Here is a 23925-nt window from a genome sequence, read left to right as displayed (position 1 = left end):
GGAAGTCCCAACAGCATGGGTTTGCAAGAAATGCCTTTGAGATTCTTAGGAGTGCTTCTGTCTTTTGGAAAGATTCTATGAGGCACCAGCTTAGAATGTTCTAAGGTCTTAACAAAAGGGTTTTAAAGTCACATCTTTTGCTTCATCTTTGCTAGGAGCTCATGTTTTCCTGACAGTACCCTGGATTTAACCTTTGTCCTGAGGTCTTTAACAAAGTATTCTTTGCTGGCTGGATAGACTGTCCCAAGGTTTTTATATCTCCTCCAAATTTTGTTTAACAGAATAATTCCTTCTTTAGCTCTACTATCACTATCTGTTTCTTATGATACAAAGCCAAAACAAACCAACTGACATTTCAGCATTCTGCCTGGAAATCATCCTAGCCAGATCCATCAGTTCATTAGGTATTTTTTCTAGTTTTCACATTAAAAAGTTTTGACATAAAAAGGGTCTGTGTTCCTCTGGGTTTCAATTATATTTTCCTCAATTTTCCTTTGAACCTTTTAATGCAGTCTCCTGGTGGTCCTTCAGGTTTCCTTAACAGTCTCATTGAGACTTGTCAGGAATCTTCTACCACCTGGTCCCCAAACCAATGCTGTACTTTTGAAGTTTTTTTACACCAGTGTCTCACTTCCAGGGACCAGATTCTGTTCCAGTTACCTGTTGTTGTTCGATCACTAAGTCATGCCCAACTCTTTGTGACCCAAAGGACTGTGGCATGCCAGGCTTCCCTGTCCTTCACTGTCTCCTGGAGTCTACTCAAACTCACCTTCACTGAGTCGATGAGCCATCCCACCATCTCATCCTCTGTCATCCCCTTTTCCTCCTGCCCTCAGTTTTTCCCAGCATCAGGGTCTTATCTGATGAGTCAGCTCTTCGCATCGAGTGGCCAAAGTATTGGAACTTCAGCTTCAGCATCAGTCCTTCCAATGAATATTCAGGGTTGATATCCCTTAGGATTGACTGGTTTGATTTCCTTGCTGTCCAAGGGACTCTCAAAAGCCTTCTCCAGCACCGCAATTCAAAAGCATCAATTCTTTGGCACTCAGCCTTCTTTATGGTCCAACCCTCATAGCTGTACAGACTACTGGAAAAAAAAAACATAGCTTTGCCTCAACAGACTTTGCAGTGGCCAAAGGACTGGAAAAGGCCAGTTTTCATTCCAATCCCAAGAAGGACAATGCCGACAAATGTTCAAACTACTGTACAATTGTGCTGATTTCACATGCTAGCAAGGTAATGGTCAAAATCTTCCAATCTAGGCTTCAATAGTACATGAACTGAGAACTTCCTAGATTTAAGGTGGGCCCTAAATCTGATGACAAGTATCCTTATAAGGGAAAAGAGAGAGAAATTCAAGACTCAGAGGCACAGAGGAAAAGGCCAGGTGAAGACAGAGGCAAAGACTGGAGGGCAGCCACCAGCCAAGGAACAACAAGGATTGTCTGGAACCACCAGACACTGGGAGAGAGACATGGAGTGAATTCTCTCTCAGAGTGTCCACAAGGAACCAACCCTCCCAACACCTGGATTTCAGGCTTCAAGCCTCTGCAACTGTGGGAGAATAACTTAGTTCTGTTGTTTTAAGCCATCCAGTTTGCAGTAATTTGTTATGGCAGCCCTAGCAACATGTACGGATGTGAGAGTTGGACCATAAAGAAGGCTGAGCACTGAAGAATTGATGCTTTTGGACTGTAGTGTTGGAGAAGACTCTCGAGAGCCCCTTGGACTGCAAGAAGATCAAATCAGTCAACCATAAAGGAAATCAGTCCTGAATATTCATTGGAAGGACTGATGCTGAAGCTGAAACTCCAGTACTTTGGCCACCTGATGGGAAGAACTGACTCACTGGAGAAGACCCTGATGCTGGGAAAGATTGAAGGGAAGAAGAGAAAGGGGCAACAGAGGATAAGATAGTTGAATGGCATCACCGACTTGATGGGCATTAGTGTGAACAGGCTCTGGGAGTTGGTGATGGACAGGGAAGCCTGAAGTGCTGCAGTCCATGGGGTCACAAAGAGTCAGACATGACTGAGTAACTGAACAACATCAGCAACTAATGAAGATAGAATGGGTAAATAGACACAGTAAGACTGAAGGGCTGGTTGGAGGCAGGAGGTGGTAAGGGAGCCCAGTGTTGCCAACTTGGGCTGCCATCCTTCTGGTTTTTAAAAATGTTTATTATTTATTTGGCTGCCACGGGTCTTAGTTGCAGCACACAGGATCTTTGATCTTCCATGAGGCATGCAAACTCAGTTGCAGCATGTGGGATCTCATTCCCCAACCAGGGATCAAACCCAGGCTCCCTGCATCAGGAGCACAGAGTCTTAGCCACTGGACCACCAGGGAAGTCCCTGCCATCTGTTTGTTTTTGCCAGTCCAAGTCTCTCAGCCTTCATTCACTTCTGCCCCAATTCAGGCCTCCTCTTTCCACTGCTCCACATCTCCTCAACACTTGCTTTCCTGCCGGGGCTGCTTTAAGGCACACTTACTTGGGACTATCAGCTAAATGGTCTGGAGCTGTTGGGTATGTTTTCTCTCCTGCAGCACCAGTAGAGATTTCTCCTCCTATCTCCTGCCAGCTATGGAAGTGCTTTGTATGCAGTAGGTGCTTAATAAATGTTACTCTTCCTTCAGAGTCCCCTAACTATTGCCCTGCTCCTTTCCCTGCTCCAGATGAATCGATACCAAAACCTTGTCAGAGGTGAGATAAGATCTTCTCCCTTTGCTCCAGTGTGATGTGTCCCTCCCATATGCCACCTGTAGCCCCAAGTTCCACAAAGGAATTTGGTGATGTCATCATCACCCCACGTGTCCTGTAAAACCACCCCTAGTCATTCACTCGTGTGTAAATTGGACAAGTCACTACAACTTCTGTTCTTCAGTTTCCTGTTAGGTAAAATAGAAGGGTTGGAAGAGCTTTGTTCATTCCTTCCTCCATTTATTCGAAAGCTATTTATTGACATCATTTGCCATAAGACCTATGAATTCAAGGGTGAACAATACCTGGTTCACGCCTTCATGCATCTCAGATTTTATAGGAGGAGACAGAAGGAGTGGTTAAAATGCACCTAGACTGGTACAGGGCAGAGGGGCTCTGAGGAAGGAGCAGTCAGGGTAACTAGGGGGAGGAGGGAGAAAGGTTTCATAGGAGAGGCAACTCTTACTACATAGGCTTCTAGGGAAACAGATTTTGGGTCAAAATAAGGAAGAATCTTCCTACAGAATTGCCCACAAAAGAACAGGCTTTCGTGGAAGGCCCCCTGTTGGGAGGAGCCTCTCACAGAGCTGTGACAGGTGTGAGGATCAACTGCCTCCACCGAGGGTCTATTATGTATCAACACAGGGGTCAATGTGGACCGTGGAGATTTCATTCTCACTTAGCTACGCTGGGGGCATCAGCTCTGGTGTGAATCCCTCCCACTGAATCTGAGTTAAACCTTACACACACACACACACACACACACACACACACACACGCACACACGCACTCCCCAAGCCAGAGCCATCTGAGACGACAAGCAGAAAGCAAGAAAGGAGATGTTTCTGTATCATTATTATTTTTATTCTTATCTCCTGTCAGACATGGACCAGGAAGGTGAAGCCAGGGAAGGAAACAGTGCGGACCCCGGGAAACTTGAAGGAGCTGAGGCCTGAAAGACTTGTGTCTGGGAGTGTTCTCTGCCCTCAGACATCCGAGAGAAAGCTCTGGGGCTGAGAGGCACAGGGGTGGTTTCCAGCAGACAGGTAAACAGTGTCTGAGATGCGATAGTGATTGGACTAAAGGGAACAGCAGGAGAGGGGTCTGGGGTGATCTGAGAAGAGCTGGGAATGAAGACCAATGGCCAGATCCTGCCTGCAAACCCCAGGCTCCATCTGGTTCTCCTCAACAGAATCAGGCCCTGCTTTTCCTCAGGCAGCCACAGGGGGACAGCAAAGTGCTTGTGTGCAATCCCAGGTGGGGCAGGGAGGTGGAGGCGGAGCCTTTTGGAATAAGAGTCTGGGTCATCCTGACTCCCCTGGGAGGTAAAGCTGAGGATGGGAGAACCAGGATTCCTGGGGCTTCCCCAGGTGATACAGGAGCCATACCTGAGCCTGGGGATTGGAGCTGGAGGCCAGGGACTTGCGTATACCTCCCTAGCACCCGCCCCCCCCCCCCCCCATCTACAATCCCCAGGAGAGGATCCTTTGATTTGTCTTCCCCTTAGTGAGAGATCTCCCACCCACATCACAGATGGGCAGGTTCCTGGCTCCCTCCAGCTTTATCAAATCAACCTGTCCCTTCCCAGGCCCAGCCCCACCCTTGCCAAAAATGTGAGGGGCCAACAGGTTCCCCTCCTCCTCCTTGGCAGCTTGTGGCACCTGCCCAGCTTCGGTTTCTCGGTTTCTCGTAATCCTGCATTCCTGTTCCCCACCCTTCCTCCTTCCAAGATCCATTCAGGTGTCCCCAGGCTCCTTGTGCTTCAGTGCAGGTGGAACAACGGGGCCTCAGCCCTGGCTCTGCCGCTAGCTCAGCAGGTCACCCGCTCAGGACCCAGAACAGGGGCCTCTGCAGCACACTCTGCTTTGAGGGGGCCCTGAATGGCCCCCTCAACGTCGTTTATGGCTGAGTGGAGTGCTTGCCGCCCCCCCCCATGCTTTCGGAGCTCAGCCTCAGAAGAGCTTCTCAATCCCCAGTGTCTTCATGAACTGTCCTATGAAGAGGAGGTCTTGGATCAGTGGATTCTGGGAAGTATGACCAAGGCCCAGGCTGAAAATTACAGGGCAAGGGGTGGAGGAGATAACCCCTCTAGAATGTAAACTAGAAATCAGAAGAGGAATCAAGGGGACCTCAGAGGAGAGGTGATAAAAAAGTCAGTGCAAATAAGTGTTCTGGTGCCTCTCCCTGTGGTACTCTGGCCACGGTCTTCCATTTTGCTGAGAGAAAAACTGAATCATAGTTAGCAAGAATCACTTGCTTAATACCATGAGCCCCTTGGCAATGAGGAAGCAGAATTCTTCTTCCCAGCTTGTGTCTAGAAGTTGGAAACTACAGAGTACAAAATCCGGTGGTGGTAGCGGAGGAGGGGGGAGATGGAAGGCCAGGGGTGGTACTCAGGACCACAAACTCCACTGAGCTGTCAGGACCTGACCACTCAGTCTCATTCCAGCCGCCATCCAGTCTGTTAGCTGTAGGATCTTGGATCAAACCTCTCCATCACCTCAGCTCTCCTCTGTGCCATGGGCATGTGCAGAATACTTCCTTTGCAGGATCGCTGTAACGGGTTAATTTAGACAGCACACAGGGAGCATCCCACCCATGCTCTCAGTTACCTCTGTTTCACATACCAACACCACCACCATCCATTCTTGATTCCCTCTCTCCTCACATCCAAGATGGAACAAAGCTTCAAATGCTTCTACAATATTTCTTACAAGTTGGACATAAGAAGGATGGAGAGGGAGGGGTTGGGAATATGTAGATAACATACCTAGTTACCCTCCCTAGGGGCAAAGAGAGCCACTGGCATGTGGGGAAAGAGGCAACTCTGGAGGGAGCGGTCAAGGAAGGGTCCAGGTATCCACTCTGAACCTCCCTGACTCCACCCAGTAACTTTCCACTGGCTGAGTTAGCCACTAGCCAAGGCAGCTTGCACACTTCCCCCAGGTGTGGCCCCCTGGTCCACTCTCCAGCAGACCTGCAGGGGGCTGGTGGCTGACGCACACACTCTGCCTGAGATCTCAGCTGCCTGGAGGCTGATAAGGAGACCCGATCCCATCACATGGGACCAGCTGGAGGGACTTGCCCTGGTTATTAACATCAGCTGGACGGTTTCCAAATTGGAGAGATGAGGAGATAGGAGTGGAATGGCCTGGACCTCTGAACTGAGTGGTCAGAGAAGCTAGGAGTAGGGACATGGGCACTGCCAGTGGAGGCCTCAGGAGGCCCGGCTGGGGATAAGCCAGCAACTGGCAGTGGATGAGGGAGGTTTTGGAAGTAAGATGGGCAGAAAGGCCTTGGGGAAGTGTTGGAGGCAGGGGTCGATTTCCTCCTGGGTCGGGGGGACCGATGGCTCAGCAGCTAGAATAAGTCTCCTTTTCCCAGAACACCCAGTCTTCCATGGCCCAAGCCCTTACTCAGCCTCAGGCCTGTGGGAGCAGGCTGGGGATTTAAGAGAAGACAGTGAAAGGGCGTCAGTCAGTCCTGCCACATCTCCCAGGAGGATGCAGGTCTGGGAGAGTCAGCGATGCTGCAGAGCCCAGTTGGTTGGCTGCTTGCTCCCTTGGAATCTCAGGACAGGTCTCCACTTAGGAGCAGGGCCCCCCTACACCCACCTCCTGCCCTAGCAGTGCTGTGTTGTGACCCAGGAGGGTAGATCAAGGCAAGCACAGATGGTACTGACTTCCTGCCCCTCTCTTCTGCCCCAGGGCTCAAAAGCCTAAAACAAGCCCCTGGTCCCAGAGCTGAGAGAGGCTGGGCAGCCTGGGACAGCCATACTATTTACCCAGTACCCCTGCCTCTGTGCAGAGCACCCACATCTTGTCTCCTAGTTGTCCTCCCCACTACTTCCTTACAGAATGTCAAAGCCTAAACTGGAAGGAGGGAGAGGAGGCAGGGGTTGGGCACAGGACAGTGTGCCCCAGGGTCCCACACTGTGGGAGGCCCTAGGAGAAATCACGGTGAGGTTGCAGGCTTCAGCTGGGCTTCCTGGGGCCTCTTTCCCACATCTGAAATCCTGCTGGGCTTCTCCCATGCATCCCTTGGCTCCTCAAACCCAGAAGGGCCTCCAGTCTCGATGGTCCCAGTTTCGGGGAGATAACTGGGGGAAGGGGCGACACAGGGGACAGTATGACCGGGTTCCACAGGGCCCCTGGTGGCATGGGTACAAGCTGCAGAGGGTGGGGCTGAGGACAGTGAGCGGGTTGGCCAAAGGCTGGGCTGGCAGCTAGCTTTATATTTCGGCTTGCAGGAGCACAGGGAGGGTCAGAGGACCAGCAAGAGGGCATTCTCTGAAGGAAGGAGTGGGTGGGAAGGGCTCCTCATTCCCGGTTGGTGCCAAAAAGCTGCAGGAAGAAGGTGAAGATATAGATGATGTCTAGGTAAATGTTGAGGGCTCCAAAAATATACTCTTCGGGGCTCAACGAGTGGCGTCGGCTACCCATCAGCAACTGGGTGTCAAATGCCAGGAACTGAGGGAAAGAGGAAGAGAGAATGAGAGGTCAGAATGTCTGGTTGCTGTGACACTGACCACTGACCCACCCAGGCCCACCCCCAATATTGTTATCACCTGTGGCCTGGCTGCCCAGTGATCCTCCTGTGAACTTTCCCAATACCTTCCATCCCTAATTCGACACCTATTTACTGAGCACCTACTATGTGCCAGGCACCGATGTGGCAAAGAGCAAGACAGACAAGATCCCTGACCTCACAGAGCTCAGAGTTTAGTGGGTAAGTAATTGTTAGTATGATGAATAACCAAAGAGAAACCCAAAGTGCCACTAGGGGCTGATAACAGGAACCTGACCTATGTGAGTGTGTCAGGTGTCAAGGAAGGCTTCCTAGAGGAGGGGACCTTAAAGCTGAAGCATAGTCTTCTTGCCATTCCCCTCAGGGGCCTACTCTTAGAGGACAAATAAATGCTCCATGTAACAGCGAGCAGGGAACAGGCACTTGTTCTGTGCTTTACAGACATTACCTACTTCATCCTAATAATATCAGTATCCAGTAAGGATTCTACCTTTCCTAGAGGAAACCAAGGCCTAGAGATGTTCAGTACATAACCAAGGTTACACAGCTGGGAAGTGGCAAAGCCACGATCTGAACCCAAGCAGGCTGACTCCAGAGCCCCCTCCTAGAACCGTTCTGCTCTGTGGTTTATGGGCCGTACCCAGGGTTATTGTGTCTTCTGCCAGGAATCAGGCTCCCCCAAGAGCCCCAGCAAGCTGCTCAGAACTGCAGAGACCACGAGGAACACCATGCCATGCCTGCTTTCAGGGTCTCACCACTTAGTGGTGGGCACTTACGGATGATTACCACATGACCTCGGAAATGCCATAATTAGGGCTGATTGGGCAGGAGAAAGGTGACCCAGGAGAAGTGACTCTACCTGGGGCTTGCAGGATGAGTAGGGGTTTGCTAGATGAAGCTGGCCTGGGGAAGCCCTGGAGGTGAGCGTGGTGGTGTGAAGAATGAGGAATTCACCATGGGGAGAAGTGGAGCAAAGGGACAGACAGAGAGAGGCCGGAGCCCAGGGGCCAGAGGCTCCAACAGGGAGCAGCTCCAGCCTGTGGGACATCAAAGCATGTCACCCTTGAGGGCGGGGAGGTGGGGGTGATTGCAAGTATGGGCTTGAGAGTCAGACCGGCTTGAATTCCAGTCTCAGTTTCGCCACTCACTCACTCTGGGGCTCTGGGCCAGGCTATTCAGTCGCTCTGAGCCGTTGAGTCCAACTCGGCAGAAGGGAGATCAGTGTGCTCACCTCCTAAGGTGGTTGTGAGAGTGAGATAATGTGTGCGAGGCACCTGGCGAGGTGCCTAACACCTGGTAAGCACTTAATGAATAGTGGCTATTAGTGTGGATTTACTGTTATTGTCTGCAGAAGGAGAGGTGCCCTCTTGAGAACATGTGTACGCTGTGCTGAGACGCAGGTGTCTCCTGCCACTCATCAAGGAGGCAGAACTGTCTCCAGGGGAAGCTGGGTGGCCTTCGCAGCAGGCAAACAGAATCACAGCCAGGGCTGAGGGGGACACGTTCAAGGCACAAGAACACAGGACTGGAGTCGGAACACCTAGGTTTGGGCTTTAATACCTCAGAGCCATCCCCCACTTGACCTCAGTGTTCTCATCTGCAAAATGGGATGGTAATGATGGTGTGGTTTTGAGGGTTGATGTCTGACAGTGTATGTGGCATCAACTTATTATTCTTTAGTGTCATTTCACTCCATTCTACTCTGCTCTTCTTTTCAATTTGGATTCCCAGGTAAAGCTTCCTTGTGTAGGGAGAACAAGCAAGGAGAGGGGCTGACTCAAATGCTACAGGCTGCTCAGTGGTCACGACTGCCAGCACAAGTTAATAAACTGCCAATCTGGCTTACCAATCATTGCTTGCTTGTTGATTTCCCAGAGCCTGGTCACCCCTGGGTGAGCTAATGAAATCAAATCTCTCAACCAAGAAGGCTTGAACCTGACCCTGTTGGAGGGGTGGGGGGGTGCTCTCCAAGGAGCCTCCTAGAACAGCCAGCTGGCTTTTCTCTTGGAGAAAAGTATTAGTCACTCAGTTGTGTCTTACTCTTTGTGACCCCATAGACTGTAGCCCACCAGTCTCCTCTATCCCATGGAATTCTCCAAGCAAGAATACTGGAGTAGGTTGCCACTCCTTTCTCTGGGGATCTTCCTGACCCAGGGATCGAATCCGGGTCTCCTGCATTGTGGGCAGATTCTTTACTGTCTGAGCCACCAGGGAAGCCCTTCTCTTAGAGAAGAGAGGGATGAAATGGATTCTGTCCCTGCCTTTGGCACATGGTCATGGATGCTGATCTTCGTGGGCTATGTGGGAGAGTTTGCTCCAAATTTCCACTCCACAGCCCAGTACCACCCACCACTGCAACCTCATGCCTGTTGAGACAGCTGAAGGGTTTCCATTCATTTATTCCCAACAATATTTACTGAGTATCTACTATGCTACAGGGAATTGCCTTCAAAGCACTGACCATCTAATGAGAGCAAAAGACATGATCAGAGATTATACTATGAGCATGGATGCGCTTAGGGGAAAGTAACTTGATAGTCCCCCTGGGTGATGAGCACTGTTAACTAACACCTTGGCTGACAGCAGGTATCTTGGTTATAGTTAGCACCTTAGCTGACAGCCAAGATCTCAGTTGAGAGCTAACCACTCAGTTGCCCGCTAACACCTAAAATGACAGCAGGTGCTTGAGTTGCGAGCCAGCTGGATATAAGACCCTGCAGGAGGGACACAGCTGTCAGGGGTAGGAGCAGGATGGGGGTGCTATTAACTTACAGCTGAGCAGTCTTCACACACTAGTCCATTATCTCACTTGCCCAGTTCACCCTAGGAGGTGGATAGTATTATCACTATTTTACATAGGAGGAAGGGAGGCTCAGAGCAGGTCAGTGACTTGCTGATGGCCACTTATCCAGCTGGAACCAGATTACCTGTCTCCTACATTCTGAAAGAGATGGTGGGGGTGGGGTGGGCTTGCAGGGAGGGAGGAGGCATGTGCAGATGGCAGAGAAGACAAAGGCAGACTTTTCTGGTTCACCCTACTGGTCAGGGCTGGACCTGGCCAGGGCCCCCCCAGGCCACACAGTCGGCCTGACCCTGTGGCGCCCAGGCTTGTGTCTGCTGCCCTCCTGGAGGTGAGCTGGAGAGGCTCTGAGGGAGCCATGCCATGGAAAGGGCAGCTCAGAGCCACCAACGAACAGGCACTGGATACAAAAAGCTTGGGTTACAATGGGTTGAATCAGCATTAAAAATAATATGCGGACCATGTCCATCCCACAGAAATGCCAGCAACACACTCAAAGCTGTTCGAGGCAGCATTGCTTCTAACAGAGAAACCCTGGAAACAACCCCAAACTCTATCAACTGTGCTGAGACAGAAATATCTCTGATAATATCTATTACGAGAAATGAACAACTGACAGAAAAATCCATATCACGTGAGCCCCTTTACCTAACAAAAAACCTATGACATAGAAGCTACCTAGCATATATCTATAAAATGCATATAGAAAGGTCTGGAAGGAGAGACAATTAACCACAGCAGTTACCACTGGGAAGGCAGGGAAGGATATGGCCTGATGACATTTGCTTTATATATATTATTTAAGGTTTTAAAAAAAATGAAATATATGAATAAATGTATCCAATCCCTGGGTTTGAAAAATCCCCTGGAGAAGGGCATGGCAACCCACTTAATATTCTTGCCTGGAGAATCCCAGGGACAGAGAAGCCTGGTGGGTTACAGTCCATGGGGTTGCAAAGAGTTGGACATGACCGAGTGACAGCACGCACACACACACTGTATATTAGAAAATTTTAAAAGAAGGGTTAAAGTAACACAAAAGAAGAGTTCATGAACCCTCTCATTTAATTCTCACCACAAGCCCCTGGGGCAGATATTGCATAATCATCTCTATCATGGAACTGAGGAGACTGAGGCCCTGAGAATGTACATGCCTCACCCACTTCACACAGCTGAGAGGACAGTCGATCCCATTCTCTTTCCACTGTGTGACATCACTTTGACATGGTGTGTGTGTATGTGTGTGTGTGTGTGTAAAAGGATGGAAGAGGTGGGAAGAAAAGTGTACCCAAAGTTCATGGCTAAGAGCCCAGTGGAATACCTGAGGGGATGCAGGGAGCGCTGGGCCTGCCTGCTCCCCACTTTCTGGACTAACGGGTGATACTGGGCTCTGAGGATTCCAGAGAAAAGAGACTAACTGCCAGCTTTAAGCCCTTATGCCTTCGGTTGGGATATAGGACAGGGAAGGGGCAGCTGAGTGGAGATCTGCTTCAGTCCCATAGAAGATACTTCTCTTGTCTTCAGTGACTTGGGTGTTAAAAGTTTAAACAGCACAGGGAACTTCCCTCGTGGTGCAGTGGCTAAGACTCTGAGCTCCCAAGGCAGGGGGCCCAGGTTCAATCCCTGGTCAGGAAACTAGATCTCACATGCTGCAACTAAGAGTTCACATGCCATACCTGAGACCCAGTGCAGCCGAAGAAATAAATGAATATTTAAATAAAAGAGCAGTTCTGTTTTTTTTTTTTTTTTTTAAACAGTACAGATGACCTTTGCATGCTGTAGTCCTGGGGAGCACCTTCAGGTGGGCCACCATTACCAAAGGAAGAGGGTCTGACAGGGTCTGGACAAGAGGGGAGCAATGTGAGAAGGCAAGTGAAAGAGGAAGGGTGTGCATGTAACAGAGCTCAAGAACATGGACTGGGGAGTCCCATAGACCTGAGTTCAAAGCTTGCCTCTGACCTTGGGCAACTGACAACTACTAACAGGTAATATTATTGTTCACTGATGACATGCCAGGCACTTTCTTGGTGCTTTGCATGTATCGATTCACTTACAAGTCACAAGCTATGAGGTGGGAACTATTATCTGAATTTTATGGATAAGGAAACAGAAGTACAGAGAGTGACATGACTCAATCAATCCACACAGCTTAAATGTTGCAGAGAATGGATTTGAACCCAGTTACTCTGCTCCAAGGGTTTCCCAAGGAGCGATAGTGGTAAAGAGCCCGCCTGCCAATGTAGGAGACTTAAGAGAGAAAGGTTCAATCCCTGAGTTGGGAAGATTCCCTGGAGGAGGGCATGGCAACCCACTCCAGTATTCTAGCCTGGGAAATCCCATGGACAGAGGAGCCTGGCAGGCTACACTCCATGCGGTTGCAAAGAGTTGGATACAACTGAAGCAATTTAGTATGCACACACACACTGTGCTCCAAAATCTGGGCTCTGAACTACAAGGTTAACATGTACAATAAGAGTGAAAGCTCCCAGGGTAGCTGAGAAACTACCACGATCCAGGTGCTCGGCTGTTTTCCTTTTTCCATTCATATATTATCTTATTAAGCATTACCACAGCCTTGTGAAACAGTTAATATTAGCCCCATTTTAAAAACCAGGCACAGAGAGATCAAGTAACTTGCCCAAAGGTCACAGTGGTAAGAGGATGAGTGAGGCCTTGACTGTGGTTTTGCTGGGATGCCCGTGGTCACCTGGAGAGCTCCCCGGAAGGCCTCCTGTAAGCACCTCCCCCACTCAGGCCCATGTAGATGTGTCTGTCCTGCCCTGAGCCCTACTGGGACTCTTAATCACCCCTCCTTCAGTCCGCAAGCCCTGGGGCAGGGGGCTTCCTTCACCTTCTCCAAGTTAGGGTGTTGGTTTGAAGGGCTTGGTTTGAGCAGGGCGTTGGTTTCTGAGGATTAGTGTCTCAGGAAGTGAGACTGAGGTGAGGCCCAGGAGGGGGGCACAAGTGTACTTTCCCCCTGAAGAAGCAATTACTCGTCAATCCACCCTCCCTCCTCCTGCCCTCTGAGGAATTCATTTGGCCTCCAGGGTTCAGATGAGGCCTCAGGTGGGGTATCAGGGCTGCTGTGGTGGCAGAGGGCGGGCAGCCGAACAGAGAAGGTTCTCTCACTAGATCCCTTAGGCTCATGGAAACCAGTGAGGCAAAGGAGTTGACAAATTCTGAATGAAATAAAGTCTGAAAGAAAATCATATCCCTGCCTCAGGTCTCTGTAGCCATTTTTACTTTTCAAAGTGTTTCTCTAACTGTGAAGAAGGCAGGGCATCTACCACAGTCCCCACAAGAAAAGCAGGGCAAGTGGTAGAGTGGGGCAGACTGGGTCTCTTCCCTGAGCCCCTCAAAGACTGGGGAAGATCCCCAGGACACGCAGATTCCCGGTTGGACCTGGATGAAGAGACTGCCTGAAGCCCAGCCTCTGGATGACAGAGGCTGAGAAGGCCTCTCTGGACCCTCCTGATGTGAGGGAACAAACCTCTCCAGGCCTCCATCTTTCCATCTGTGAAATGGAAAGGGAGACAGAATAGAAAGAGTGCTGAGCTGAGAATCAGAAAAAGGGGCATTTCATCCAGCCTGGCAGCCAACACTGCATGCGTGTGGTGTGTCTGTGTCTGTGGTGTGTATGTCATATTTTGTGTAAGTGATGTGTGGTGTGTATGGGTGACGTGTGTATGGTGTGCATGTGTGTGTGGTGTGTGTATGTGTGTGTGGACTATATGTGGTATGTGTGTGTGTGTGGTGTGCATGTGGTATGTGTGGTGTATGTATATGTATGATGTGTGTATAGCGTGCATGTGTGTGTGGTGTGTATGTGTGTAGTACGGATGTGTGATGTGTGTGGGTGTGTATGTGGTAGATGTGGTATAGATGTGTGATGTATATATGGCGTGCGTGTGTGTGGTTGTGTATATGTGTGGTGTGCATGTGTGATGTGTGCAGGTGTGTATGTGGTATGTGTGGTGTATATGTGTGACATGTATATAGTGTGCATGAGTGTGGTGTGTATGTGTGTGTGAAGTGTGTAGGTGTGTATGTGGTATGTGTGGTGTACATGTGTGATGTGTGTATGGTATGCATGTGGGTGTGGTATGTGTATATGTGTGGTGTGTGTAGGTATGTATGTGGTATATGTGGTGTACATGTGTGACGTGTATATGGTGTGCATGTGTGTATTTGTGAGTGTGTGGTGTGTGTATGGTATATGTGGTGTATATGTGTGACATGTGTATGGTGTGCCTGTGTGTGTGGTGTTTGTATGTGTGTATGTATGTGGTGTGTATGTGTGATGTGCGTAGGTGTGTATGTGGTATATGTGATGTATATGTGTGACATGTGTATGGTGTGCCTGTGTGTGTGGTGTTTGTATGTGTGTATGTGAGTGGTGTGTGTGTGTGATGTGTGTAGGTGTGTATATGGTGTATGTGGTGTATGGTGTGACGTGTGTATGGTGTGCATGTATGTATTTGTGAGTGTGTGGTGTGTGTATATGTGAGTGGTGTGTGTGTGTGATGTGTGTAGCTGTGTATGTGGTATATGTGGTGTATGGTGTGACGTGTGTATGGTGTGCCTGTGTGTGGTATGCAGGCATGTGGTGTGTAAGTCTGCTTGTGCTCTCTCTGGGTCTCAGCACAGGAAGGTTCCTGTCAGCTCTGAGTGTTCACGGTCCCAGTGCTCTGTCTTCCCTGGGGACTGAGGACAGATGGCTATGAGTGTCCCCTCAATGGCCAGGAGTCAATACCCAGAACTGGAGGCCTGGCCCCACTACAGAAAAAGCATCTTCCCATCCAAGCTTCACTCACCCAGACACCATCAGACCCTGACGCATCCTGTACTGACCACGCAGGTGCTCTGGGCCACCCTGTCCTTGACTCTGGGATACCGCAGTGGCCTCCTAACTAATCTCCCAGCCTCTGTCCTACTCACAAATCTGGCTTCTCACTCATCTTCCTTAAAGCACAGGAACGAATGTTGCCAGAGGTCCTGAAACTGGCCAGCTGGGACAGGCAGAAGAGAGTTCTCTTCACATTGGGCCTGTCACCTAAAGTCCTATTCCTGGTTTCTCCCCAGGTATCAGGGCTTGGCTTCATGTTTTCAGGGACTGGGAGACTTCACTTCCCCAGAGAAGGACCAGCTCTGAGGCAGAGCACCTGCCCACAGTCATGTAGGTACAGAGGTGCTGGCACAGCAGGAATGCGGCTGTCCAGGCCCTGTGTGCTCGCTCCCTCTCTCTTTCTCCCTGACTCAGCTCTCCTGCTCTGTCCCAGCCCCTGCCCCTGCCTCACCACCCCAGCCCACCCATCATGCTCCCCTGCCTCGCTTTCCATCAGCTTCTACAAAAATGCACTTCAGGAGGGGGCAATAGAAGGGAGAGGAGAACAGGGCCACCCTGAGGCCAGAAACTTCTGACTGACTCACCACTTCCACTGGCATTTGAGTCCGGTGCCCAAAGGGGGGTTTACAGGGTAGGGCGACGGAGAAAAACCCAAGCCTCTTGAGAATGTGCCAAGGCTAGTCAGGGTGAGGCCTAGGAGGGGCCCATCCCTGCCAGCAAGACCACGGCCCTAAGAGACCTTGGCTCCCCATCTCCCCAATCTCAGCCTAGTCCAGCTGGGAGGCCCTGCTATCCAAGATGGCAGTCTTTCAGGGGAGGGGCTGAGGTCTGTAGGAGAAAGCCCTTTGCTTCTCACAGCCCTTCCAAGGCCCAGCCTGGTGGGGTTGGAGCAGTTCTCACTGGAGGCTGGGCCCTCCTCTAACACTTCTCTTCCCCCTTTTCTCACACATCCTCCCCGAGGCAGCAAGAGGGGTAGGGATCGCTGAGTGACATCCTTGCCTAGCTGCAGTGCTTGGAGCGCCCTTCACGGTGAGGAGAATTCGCCAAAGGCTAGGGCAGGAGAAGGCAGGATGGACAGATGGAGAGACCAGGGGTGCTGGGCACTGGTTCTGGGGATAGGTTGGACCACAGATTCCAAAGGACAGAAGTGATGCTGGAAGCAGGATCAGATTGAGATCAAGGACCTTCTGAGTTGAGGTTAATGGAAAGGCACGGGAACCTTAGTTGTTATGGGGTTGGGCCTCTGTGTGTCTCCATCCACGTGAAACTGAGAGGGAGGGAGGGGAATGAGTCCAGCGGCCCCTCCTCAACCCTCCCCACACCGTGGGATAGGCTGCAGGTCTTCCTTCCTTTGATCCAGGTGACAGAGGGCAGGGGCTGGGGCTGGGGGACTGACGCCACTGCTCCTGACCACTGTTTACATGACTCGAAGGATGAGCCTGACCGCCTGACCGAGGCCTGTTGGAGAGTCAGAGTGTCGCTCTCCTAATGAGACATTAATGGGTAATTAGGCGCAGTGGTTCCTCCTCCCCTGTGACTCACAGGAGACTGATGCTTAAATCAGCTGTGCAGTCATGCTTTCTGTGCCTCACTCTGACAGCACCTCAGCTGGACCTGGCCTCTCCAGAGTCTGTTCATTCTGCAAACATCTAGGGGTGCCTTCTGTGAACCCCTACACTGTGGGTAGAACAGCCACGCACTATTCTAGACACTGTGGATGCAGCAACAAGCCAGCCAGACCCAAATCCCTTCCTTCAAGGAACTTAAATTCTGCTGGATGGAGACAATAAATAAACAAACCAGAAGAATATACAGTATGTCAGGGGATGAGATGTGCGATGGAGAGAAATAAAGGGAGCAACCTGGGGACATGCCTGTGTGTGTGTGTGTGTGTGTATAAACACGTTCAGCACAAAAGACTGTAAACAAAGCAAACACTTGCAGGGGGGGAGATGGGGAGTGGTGAGAAGATCAGAAGGACTCGACAGAGGCAAGCATGGGAGCAGGGGCCTGGGGCTGGGAGCGAGCCTGCCATCCTGCCACCAAATGCTGCTGAGAGTCGAGCAAGATAAGGACTAAGAAATGACCACTGGATTCAGTCACAGGGAGCCTGCTGGGGACCCTGATGAGACTAAAGAGAATTCAGGCTTCCTTCGTAGCTCAGCCGGTAAAGAATCCACCTACAACACAGGAGACCCCCATTTGACTTCTGGGTCAGGAAGATCCCCTGGAGAAGGGATAGGCTACCCACTCCAGTATTCATGGGCTTTCCTGATGTCTCAGACAGTAAAGAATCCACCTGCAATGTGGGAGACCGGGGTTCGATCCCTGGGTTGGGAAGATCTCCTGGAGGAGGGCATGGCAACCCACTCCAGTATTCTTGCCTGGAGAATCCCCATGGACAAAGGAGCCTGGCAGGCTACAGTCCATGGGGTCACAAAGAGTCAGACACGACTGAGCGACTAAGCACACACAAGAATGATGGAGTGGAGAGAAGGGAGGAAGGGAGAAGAATTGGAGACAGCATAGATTCCCTTATAAGAAGCTTTGCTCTAAATGGGGGGGAGGGCTAGAGGGAAATGTGAGTTAAGGGTTTTTTTGTGTTGTTATTTTTTCAGTTGGAAGAAATTAAAGCCTGTTTTTATGCTGATGGAAATAATCCAGTAGAAAGGGCAATACAGATGGTGCAAGAGAAAGAGGGGGAACATTGCCAGAGATCAGCCCAGCCTCTCCCCACTTCAAGCCAATAGAAGTTGTCCTCTTTGATGGGGACGATGGGGGTTCTGGAAATGGCAGCAGGCTGGGCCCAGGACAATTGAGTCCTGCCCTAAATCTGCCCTTTACTGGCAGTGGGACTCTGTGCCAGCCCCTTAACACCTGCGACCTCAGGTATATCTAGAAAGCACGTCTTCTAACAGCAGCATTGCCTCCCTCCCTGGGATGTGATGGAGATCCCATGAGGTAATATGTGTGAAAGTGCTTTGTAAAATGGAAAGGGTGGAACCAATGGTTGGGATTATTTTTATTATTTCTAATAACAAGTGATTATTAAACAAATTTAAGGGATTACTGTTCATCCAACCCTACTTGTCTGCACAGTCGCCCCGCACAGCTGACACACATGCAGCAGCGGGAAGCCAAGTACATTTCCTGACCTTCCCTCGGCGATTGCCCTCCTCCCACTCTGCCCTGCCTGCACCCCTCTTCTTCTTCCATTTGTCCCTGCAACACCATTCTCTGAGGCCTCCCCAGTCTCACTCCCCTCAGTCTGACCCTCCCGCTTCCTTTCCTCCTAGGTTGACTCCCCCAACCCATCCTTTTCATTGAGATTTGTCTTCAGCAGGTACTATCTGCAGGAAGGGCTTCCCTGATGGCTCAGTGGGTAAAAAAGCTGCCCGCAATGCAGGAGATATATGAGATGTTCGATCCCTGGGTCAGAAAGATCCCCTGAAGAAGGACATGGCAACCCACTCCAGTATTCTCGCCTGGAGAATCCCCATGGACAGAGGAGCCTGGCAAGCTACAGTCCATGGGGCTGCAGAGTCAGACATCCCTGAGCGACTAAACACACACACACATCTGCAGGAAAGACTGCTGGTCCAGGAACCAAGAGCAGTTAGTGTCATAGGATAATCAACCATCCTGGTTTGTCCAACCTTGCATTTCCTAGGCGGTTTCCCCTCAAGAAGGGGGACTTTCAGTGCTGAAATCAGAAAAGTTCTGGGTCAACCAGGATGAGTTGGTACCCCTAGTCTTGACCAAGGCTATGCTAGTTAATTTACCATTCATTGTCTTATGTCTCCTGCATTGGCAGGAGGGTTCTTTCCCACTAGTGCCACCTGGGAAGGCATTTAAAGTCTCTGAGCTCAGGCTCCTCATCTTAATTTGAGAACAACAGAACCTATTTTATAGAGCTACAGTGAGGAGTTAGTGTACGTGGAGAGCTTGCTGTGGGAGAAGTAATTGCTCAATAAAATATTAACTATTACTGTTATTGTTATCATAATCATTAACACTCTCAGCTTGGTGCAGGCAGCCAAGGACAAGTTCAATCTAAATGCATCTGTCACAGAGTACCTGGAATCTCCTTTGCTCCAAGAAGTCTTCCCAGATTACCTCTAGGAGACAGCCAGGGCTAACTTAGTCCATGCGGTGGACATACCCTCACTTTTCTGCTCCCACAAGTGGCACTGAACCTCTCCCCAGGAACCAGGGTACCTCTTTCCAGCTCTGTTTAAAGTGTCAATTCTGCTGTTACAATCTTCCATGCCTGTGCACAGGTCAGCTGATCTGTCTTGGAGACCTGAGCAGCACTGAGTCCCACCCCTGCCCACTGATGCTCCACGGGGGTTCAGAGAAGTGGACTATGAGGAAGCTAGGGATGGAAGAGGGGCTTGAGGAGGTGGGGGGGGGCTGAGAAGGCAGGGGGCTGGGGGGGTACACTCACCAATGTAAACACGCCTGCTCCCAGCACGGCATACACTGCGTGGAGCCAGGGCACCTGCAAGGCAAACAAAAATATGGACTTAGGGAGGGTGAGATGGGTGGTGGGGGTGAGGGGCAGCAGGGAAGGGAGAAGGGGTCAGTCCTGAGAATGGAGGATGCAGGACAGACCTCCCCAGTGGGGGCCCTCTCTTTCACCTCACCCCCAACCCAGTCCCATACCGAGAGGTCCTTGACTCTCTGTGTGCTCACGGGGCTAGGGGAGCCCCAGAATAACAGTGATCATGAGGGGCTGGCAGGGGAGCTCCTGACTGGCCAGCACTTCTTCGCTCCACACACAGCCCCAGGCTGAGGCTGGCCCAGGGTGACTCATCCTACGGGGCCCTGACATCCTTCCAGCCTGAGTCTGGCCGGAGGCTGCGCCCTCCTCCCAGTGTGCATTCATTCTTGTGCTCTCGGTCCCTCCGTGGGGACTCCCTGGCTCTGCCTGTGGGGGTGAGCGTCTCAGGGAGAAGTGGAAAGACTTGAGTCCGGGGAGGAGGGGCACCTGGAGTCCTTGTCGCTGAACTTGATAGGATTGTCTGCCCCTGCTTCCCAACCTCTGCTCCCCCCGGGGGCCTCAGGGGCACCTGGCCGTGTGTGGAAACCTTGCAAGAGGTGCCAAATCAGCCATGCCCTCTGTAGGGCCTTCCCCCAGAAGATTCCTGGAAACACAGGCATCCCGTGAGCCTGACCTGGGTCAATAAAGGGTTCTTTGAAGCTCTGGGCCTCTTCCTGTACCCCCTCCCCCCATCCTAGATACACAGAGGGCCCCCAGGCTAGCTCCGGCTCCTCCCTTTGTCAACAGGATCCTGGAAGAGCCAAGGAAATGCCAGAACCAATCCTGATGTCCTGGACTGGGAGCCAATTCCCCGGGGGCTGGGCAGGATGGGGGAGGGGAGGGGCAGTGAGTATGGCTGCTCTTGGCCTGCTCTTGGTGGTGGGGACCGAGAGGAGCCTGGGGGCAGGTACAGCACTGGGTTCTCAGCAGGGGTCCAGTAGCTGCTCTCTTGGGTTCCCAGGATTCAAACCCCCTCCTGTGATGCCCTCAGTCTGCCCCTGCTCCACCTGCAGTAGCCCGAGTGCCTGGAATAGGTCATTGAGCTCCAAGCAGTCCTAGCTGGGTTTCCCGGGCAGGCCAGACACTTAAAGAGCTGAGATTCGACTGTTCCCATGGACACCAGGTGAGGGTGTCCTTAGAGCCCTGCTGTCTCACTTTCCACCTGCCTGGCCAGCCAGATTCTGCCTCTCTGGACTTGAATGATCCCCCCAGAGTCCCAGGAGGCCTGTCCTCAGGGCCCCTCTGGGGCTTAGTAGCCCCATGGAGCTCCAGAGTCCCCTCCCTTGCCTAGGGTTTAGAAGCTCCTAGCCCTCCACCTCAGCCTTGTCACCCTAGTGGGGAGGATGGAAAAGGTGAAGCCGGATGTGGCTTGTGGAGTGGGCAGGTGCCCAGACCTGCCAAGAAAAGCCTGTGTTTGCTTACACTGCCAACAAGCCCATGGAAGGTGCCAGGAGGGGCAGGACTGGATGGCAGGCTGTGAGGCCTTGGCTCCGGGCCTTCCCTGGAGGCCGCAGGAGGAAACGGCACCCTCGGGCCAGCGATCCCTCCCTCTTCCTCCCCAAGGGGCCGGCTGGGAGACCCAGAGACTCACATATTGGAAGGGCAGGAGGATGGCCAGGATGAGTCCGCTGAAGAAGAGAGTCATGAGCAGCACAAAGAGCACACCTTGGCAGGACGTGAAGTCGAACTGCAGGGATGGCATGAGTGTCAGCTGCCGGGCCCCTGAGGCCTGCACAGGGTGGCTTGGCATTCCTGGGGGCCCTGGCCAGGCATTGCGCTGGCCAGAAGGCTGAGGCCTCTGGGGCAGGCCGCCTTCCAGGGCCCACCCCAGAACCCGGTGTTCCTCCCCATCTACTCCAGGTGCCCTCCCCAGACGCTTCTCATCCTTGTGACCTCTCCCCAGCCAGGGATCCAAGCTCGGAGCCTGCACCCCACCTGCCTTCCTGGGCCCACGGGCCCCAGAGCTGACCTTGGTCTGGAAGCTGAAGACGGTGACCGAGAGGCAGACGAGGGCCGTGATGCTCAGGCACAGCAGCACAGACGTGGTGTTGTAGTAACTGCAGGACCCGCAGGCCGGGGGTCAGCTTCGGGGCAGGGCTTCTGGTCTCCCCCGGCCCTCCTCCCAGGCCCACCCCCTTCTGCAAGGACCTGATCCCACCACCGTGGGGTCCCCACCTTCTCTCCTTTCCCATGATCCTCCCTCTCTTGCCTCTCCATCCTTTCTACTGGGACCCAACCTCCCAACATGCTTACGACTCGAAATCCTGTTAGAAGGATCCTGAAGAGGTGGCGGGGGGTGGGGGTGGGGGTGGGCGATGTGCTGGTGTATGGAGGTGGCTTTCAGGGAACTGCATGATCATGAACCTGGGGTCTTTTCAGCTGCAGCTTGAGAGATGTCACCTTGCTCTCCTCCGTCTCCCACCCCAACCCCGCCAGCCTGGCCAGGTCTTGGAGACACTGTCCACTAGAGTGCAGGAGGAGTAGGCTTGAAGCCAGCATTTCCTACCTGCTTACCCCTCCCCAACACCTGCCTATCCAGCACTCCCGGGAGGGATAGTGTTTGGGGCAACTCCCTCATTCTGCCTATCCACTTTACCTGGACAACATTCCAGTGAGGTAGGCCATGGACAGGGTCTGAAAGGAGAACAGTGTGAGGGAATGGTGGGGCCCAGACACCTTCAAGGGCCAGCCCGGGTCTCCACCCCTTGTGTGTGCCCCTCAACTCCGAGTCTGCTTTGTGCACACACGCTTACCTCCAGGACTTCATCTGGGGAAGGAGGTCCCAACGGGCCTTGAGTCAGCTGTCCCTTTGTCGTTTTGCAGCCCTGCTCTTCCCCTTTCCTACGACCATCCCCCTTGTTACCCACAGCTCTAGGATTTCCCACACAAACCTCTTAAAAACACAATCATAGTGGAAAGAGAGAGTGGATGGAGTGGAGAGAGAAAGCTCATTTGGAAAGAGAGGGTGAACTGTCTTTGAAGAAAAAGTGGGGTGAAAATACCCCTGCCTCCCTCAGTGACCTCACCTTGACTGTCCCCAATTCCTGGCCCTCGAAACTCACCCTGCATCCCTCCTCCCTCCATCGCTACAGCATCTGTCCCCAGATACCCCCACATCACTTACAAAGATGGTCAGGAGGATCAGGTTCCAGGGGAAATGCCTCCTGTAAGGCAAGCCGCCGAGTTCAGAGGAGAGTGCGGTGCGGGCAGCACCGACTGGGGCTCCGCAAACTCACCCCCACTCCTGCGGCACATCCCTATGGGCCCCTATCTGTCCATTCACCCTCCCCCCACCTTTGAGATGCCAACGAAACAGGGGAAAGGCAGGCCTGCTTAACAGAGCCCGGAAAATGGGGCTCTCTTAGGGTGCACAGCACTGGTGGCAGGCAGGACTGGGGCCAGAACTTCCAAGATCGTGCTCATGTTCCCACAAGCTCCCCCCTCCACCATTATTACCTGGGTCCAGAACAGCAGGCCAGGGTCAGGTAGGTCGCAAAGAACACAGCGCTGCGAGAGAGAGATGGATGGGGGAGTCAGCTGGTCTTTCCTGAAGCCTTTCCACTCAGTCTCCTGCTCAAGCCACTCTCTGCCCACAGGGCACCAAGCAGGGTGCTGCGGGGCAGGGGCAGGGATTGGTTAAGCCCACAACCATCCTAGAACCTTGCAATGGACAGGGTGATAGTCCAGTTCCAAAAGAGAGGAAGGGGAATAAGATAAGCCTACTCCTAGAAATAATGAATCTTGGGTGCCATAGGATAGCTAACCACCCAATCCAAAGTGGTTTTTCTCCAGATAATATCTTATAACTTGTGTGTGTGTGTGTGTGTGTGTGTGTGTGTGTGTGTGTTTATATACACAAACATATATATATGGGCTTCCCAGGTGGCCTGGTGGTAAACAATCCACCTGTCAATGCAGGAGATGCAAGAGATGCAAGTTTGATCCCTGGGTCGGGAAGATCCCCTGGAATAGGAAATGGCAACTCACTCCAGTATTCTTGCCTGGAAGATTCCATGGACAGAGGAGCCTGGCAGGCTGCAGTCCACGGAGTTGCAAAGAATCAGACATGACTGAGCACACACACATGCATGCATATATATATGTGTATATATATAGTTTCATATATGGAGTTCATACAGTGTTCTCTATGTGCCAGCCAGAGAGCTACATGGTTTACGAATACTAACTAATATAATCCTCACATCGTCTCTGTGAAGCGTGTTCTTCACTTTATAACTGAGGCTCATTGAGGCCAGCCGACTTGTCCAAGGTCACACAGCTACCACGTGGCAGAGGCAGGGTTAGAACCCAGGCATTCTGGCTCCAGAGTCCTCGCTTATAACTACTACCCCACACTGCCTCCTTCAGGCCTTTCCCTGAACCTGTTGCTACTTGTAATGATCTTTTTTTTACCTGCCAGTTCCTGGCACAGCGAGAAGTACCTATGGCATGAATTTCTGGATCAGGTGGCCATGTCCACCAGGAGACTAGCAGGAAGCTCAAGTGAA

The 23925-nt window shown here is 51.8% G+C and overlaps 1 protein-coding gene across 1 annotated transcript in view; it reads right to left on the bottom strand.

Moving 5' to 3' along the window:
- Positions 1-6915: 6915 nt before the first annotated feature.
- Positions 6916-23925, bottom strand: part of FAIM2 (Fas apoptotic inhibitory molecule 2) — a 30084-nt gene continuing 13074 nt past the window's right edge. Inside the window, exons 6-12 of the mRNA XM_081596620.1 lie at positions 22874-22924; positions 22542-22581; positions 22014-22051; positions 21387-21474; positions 21009-21104; positions 19322-19375; positions 6916-7170 (exon numbers count right to left, since the gene is read on the bottom strand). Coding sequence (XP_081452746.1) covers positions 7021-7170; positions 19322-19375; positions 21009-21104; positions 21387-21474; positions 22014-22051; positions 22542-22581; positions 22874-22924 — 517 coding nt within the window. The 3' untranslated portion in view covers positions 6916-7020. The remainder of the gene's footprint in view (positions 7171-19321; positions 19376-21008; positions 21105-21386; positions 21475-22013; positions 22052-22541; positions 22582-22873; positions 22925-23925) is intronic.

This window comes from Giraffa tippelskirchi, chromosome 4, assembly GCF_054371585.1.
Source record: "Giraffa tippelskirchi isolate mGirTip1 chromosome 4, T2T-mGirTip1v1.2.pri, whole genome shotgun sequence".
Taxonomy (NCBI): domain Eukaryota; kingdom Metazoa; phylum Chordata; class Mammalia; order Artiodactyla; family Giraffidae; genus Giraffa; species Giraffa tippelskirchi.
This window is presented reverse-complemented; position numbering and strand designations above follow the sequence as displayed.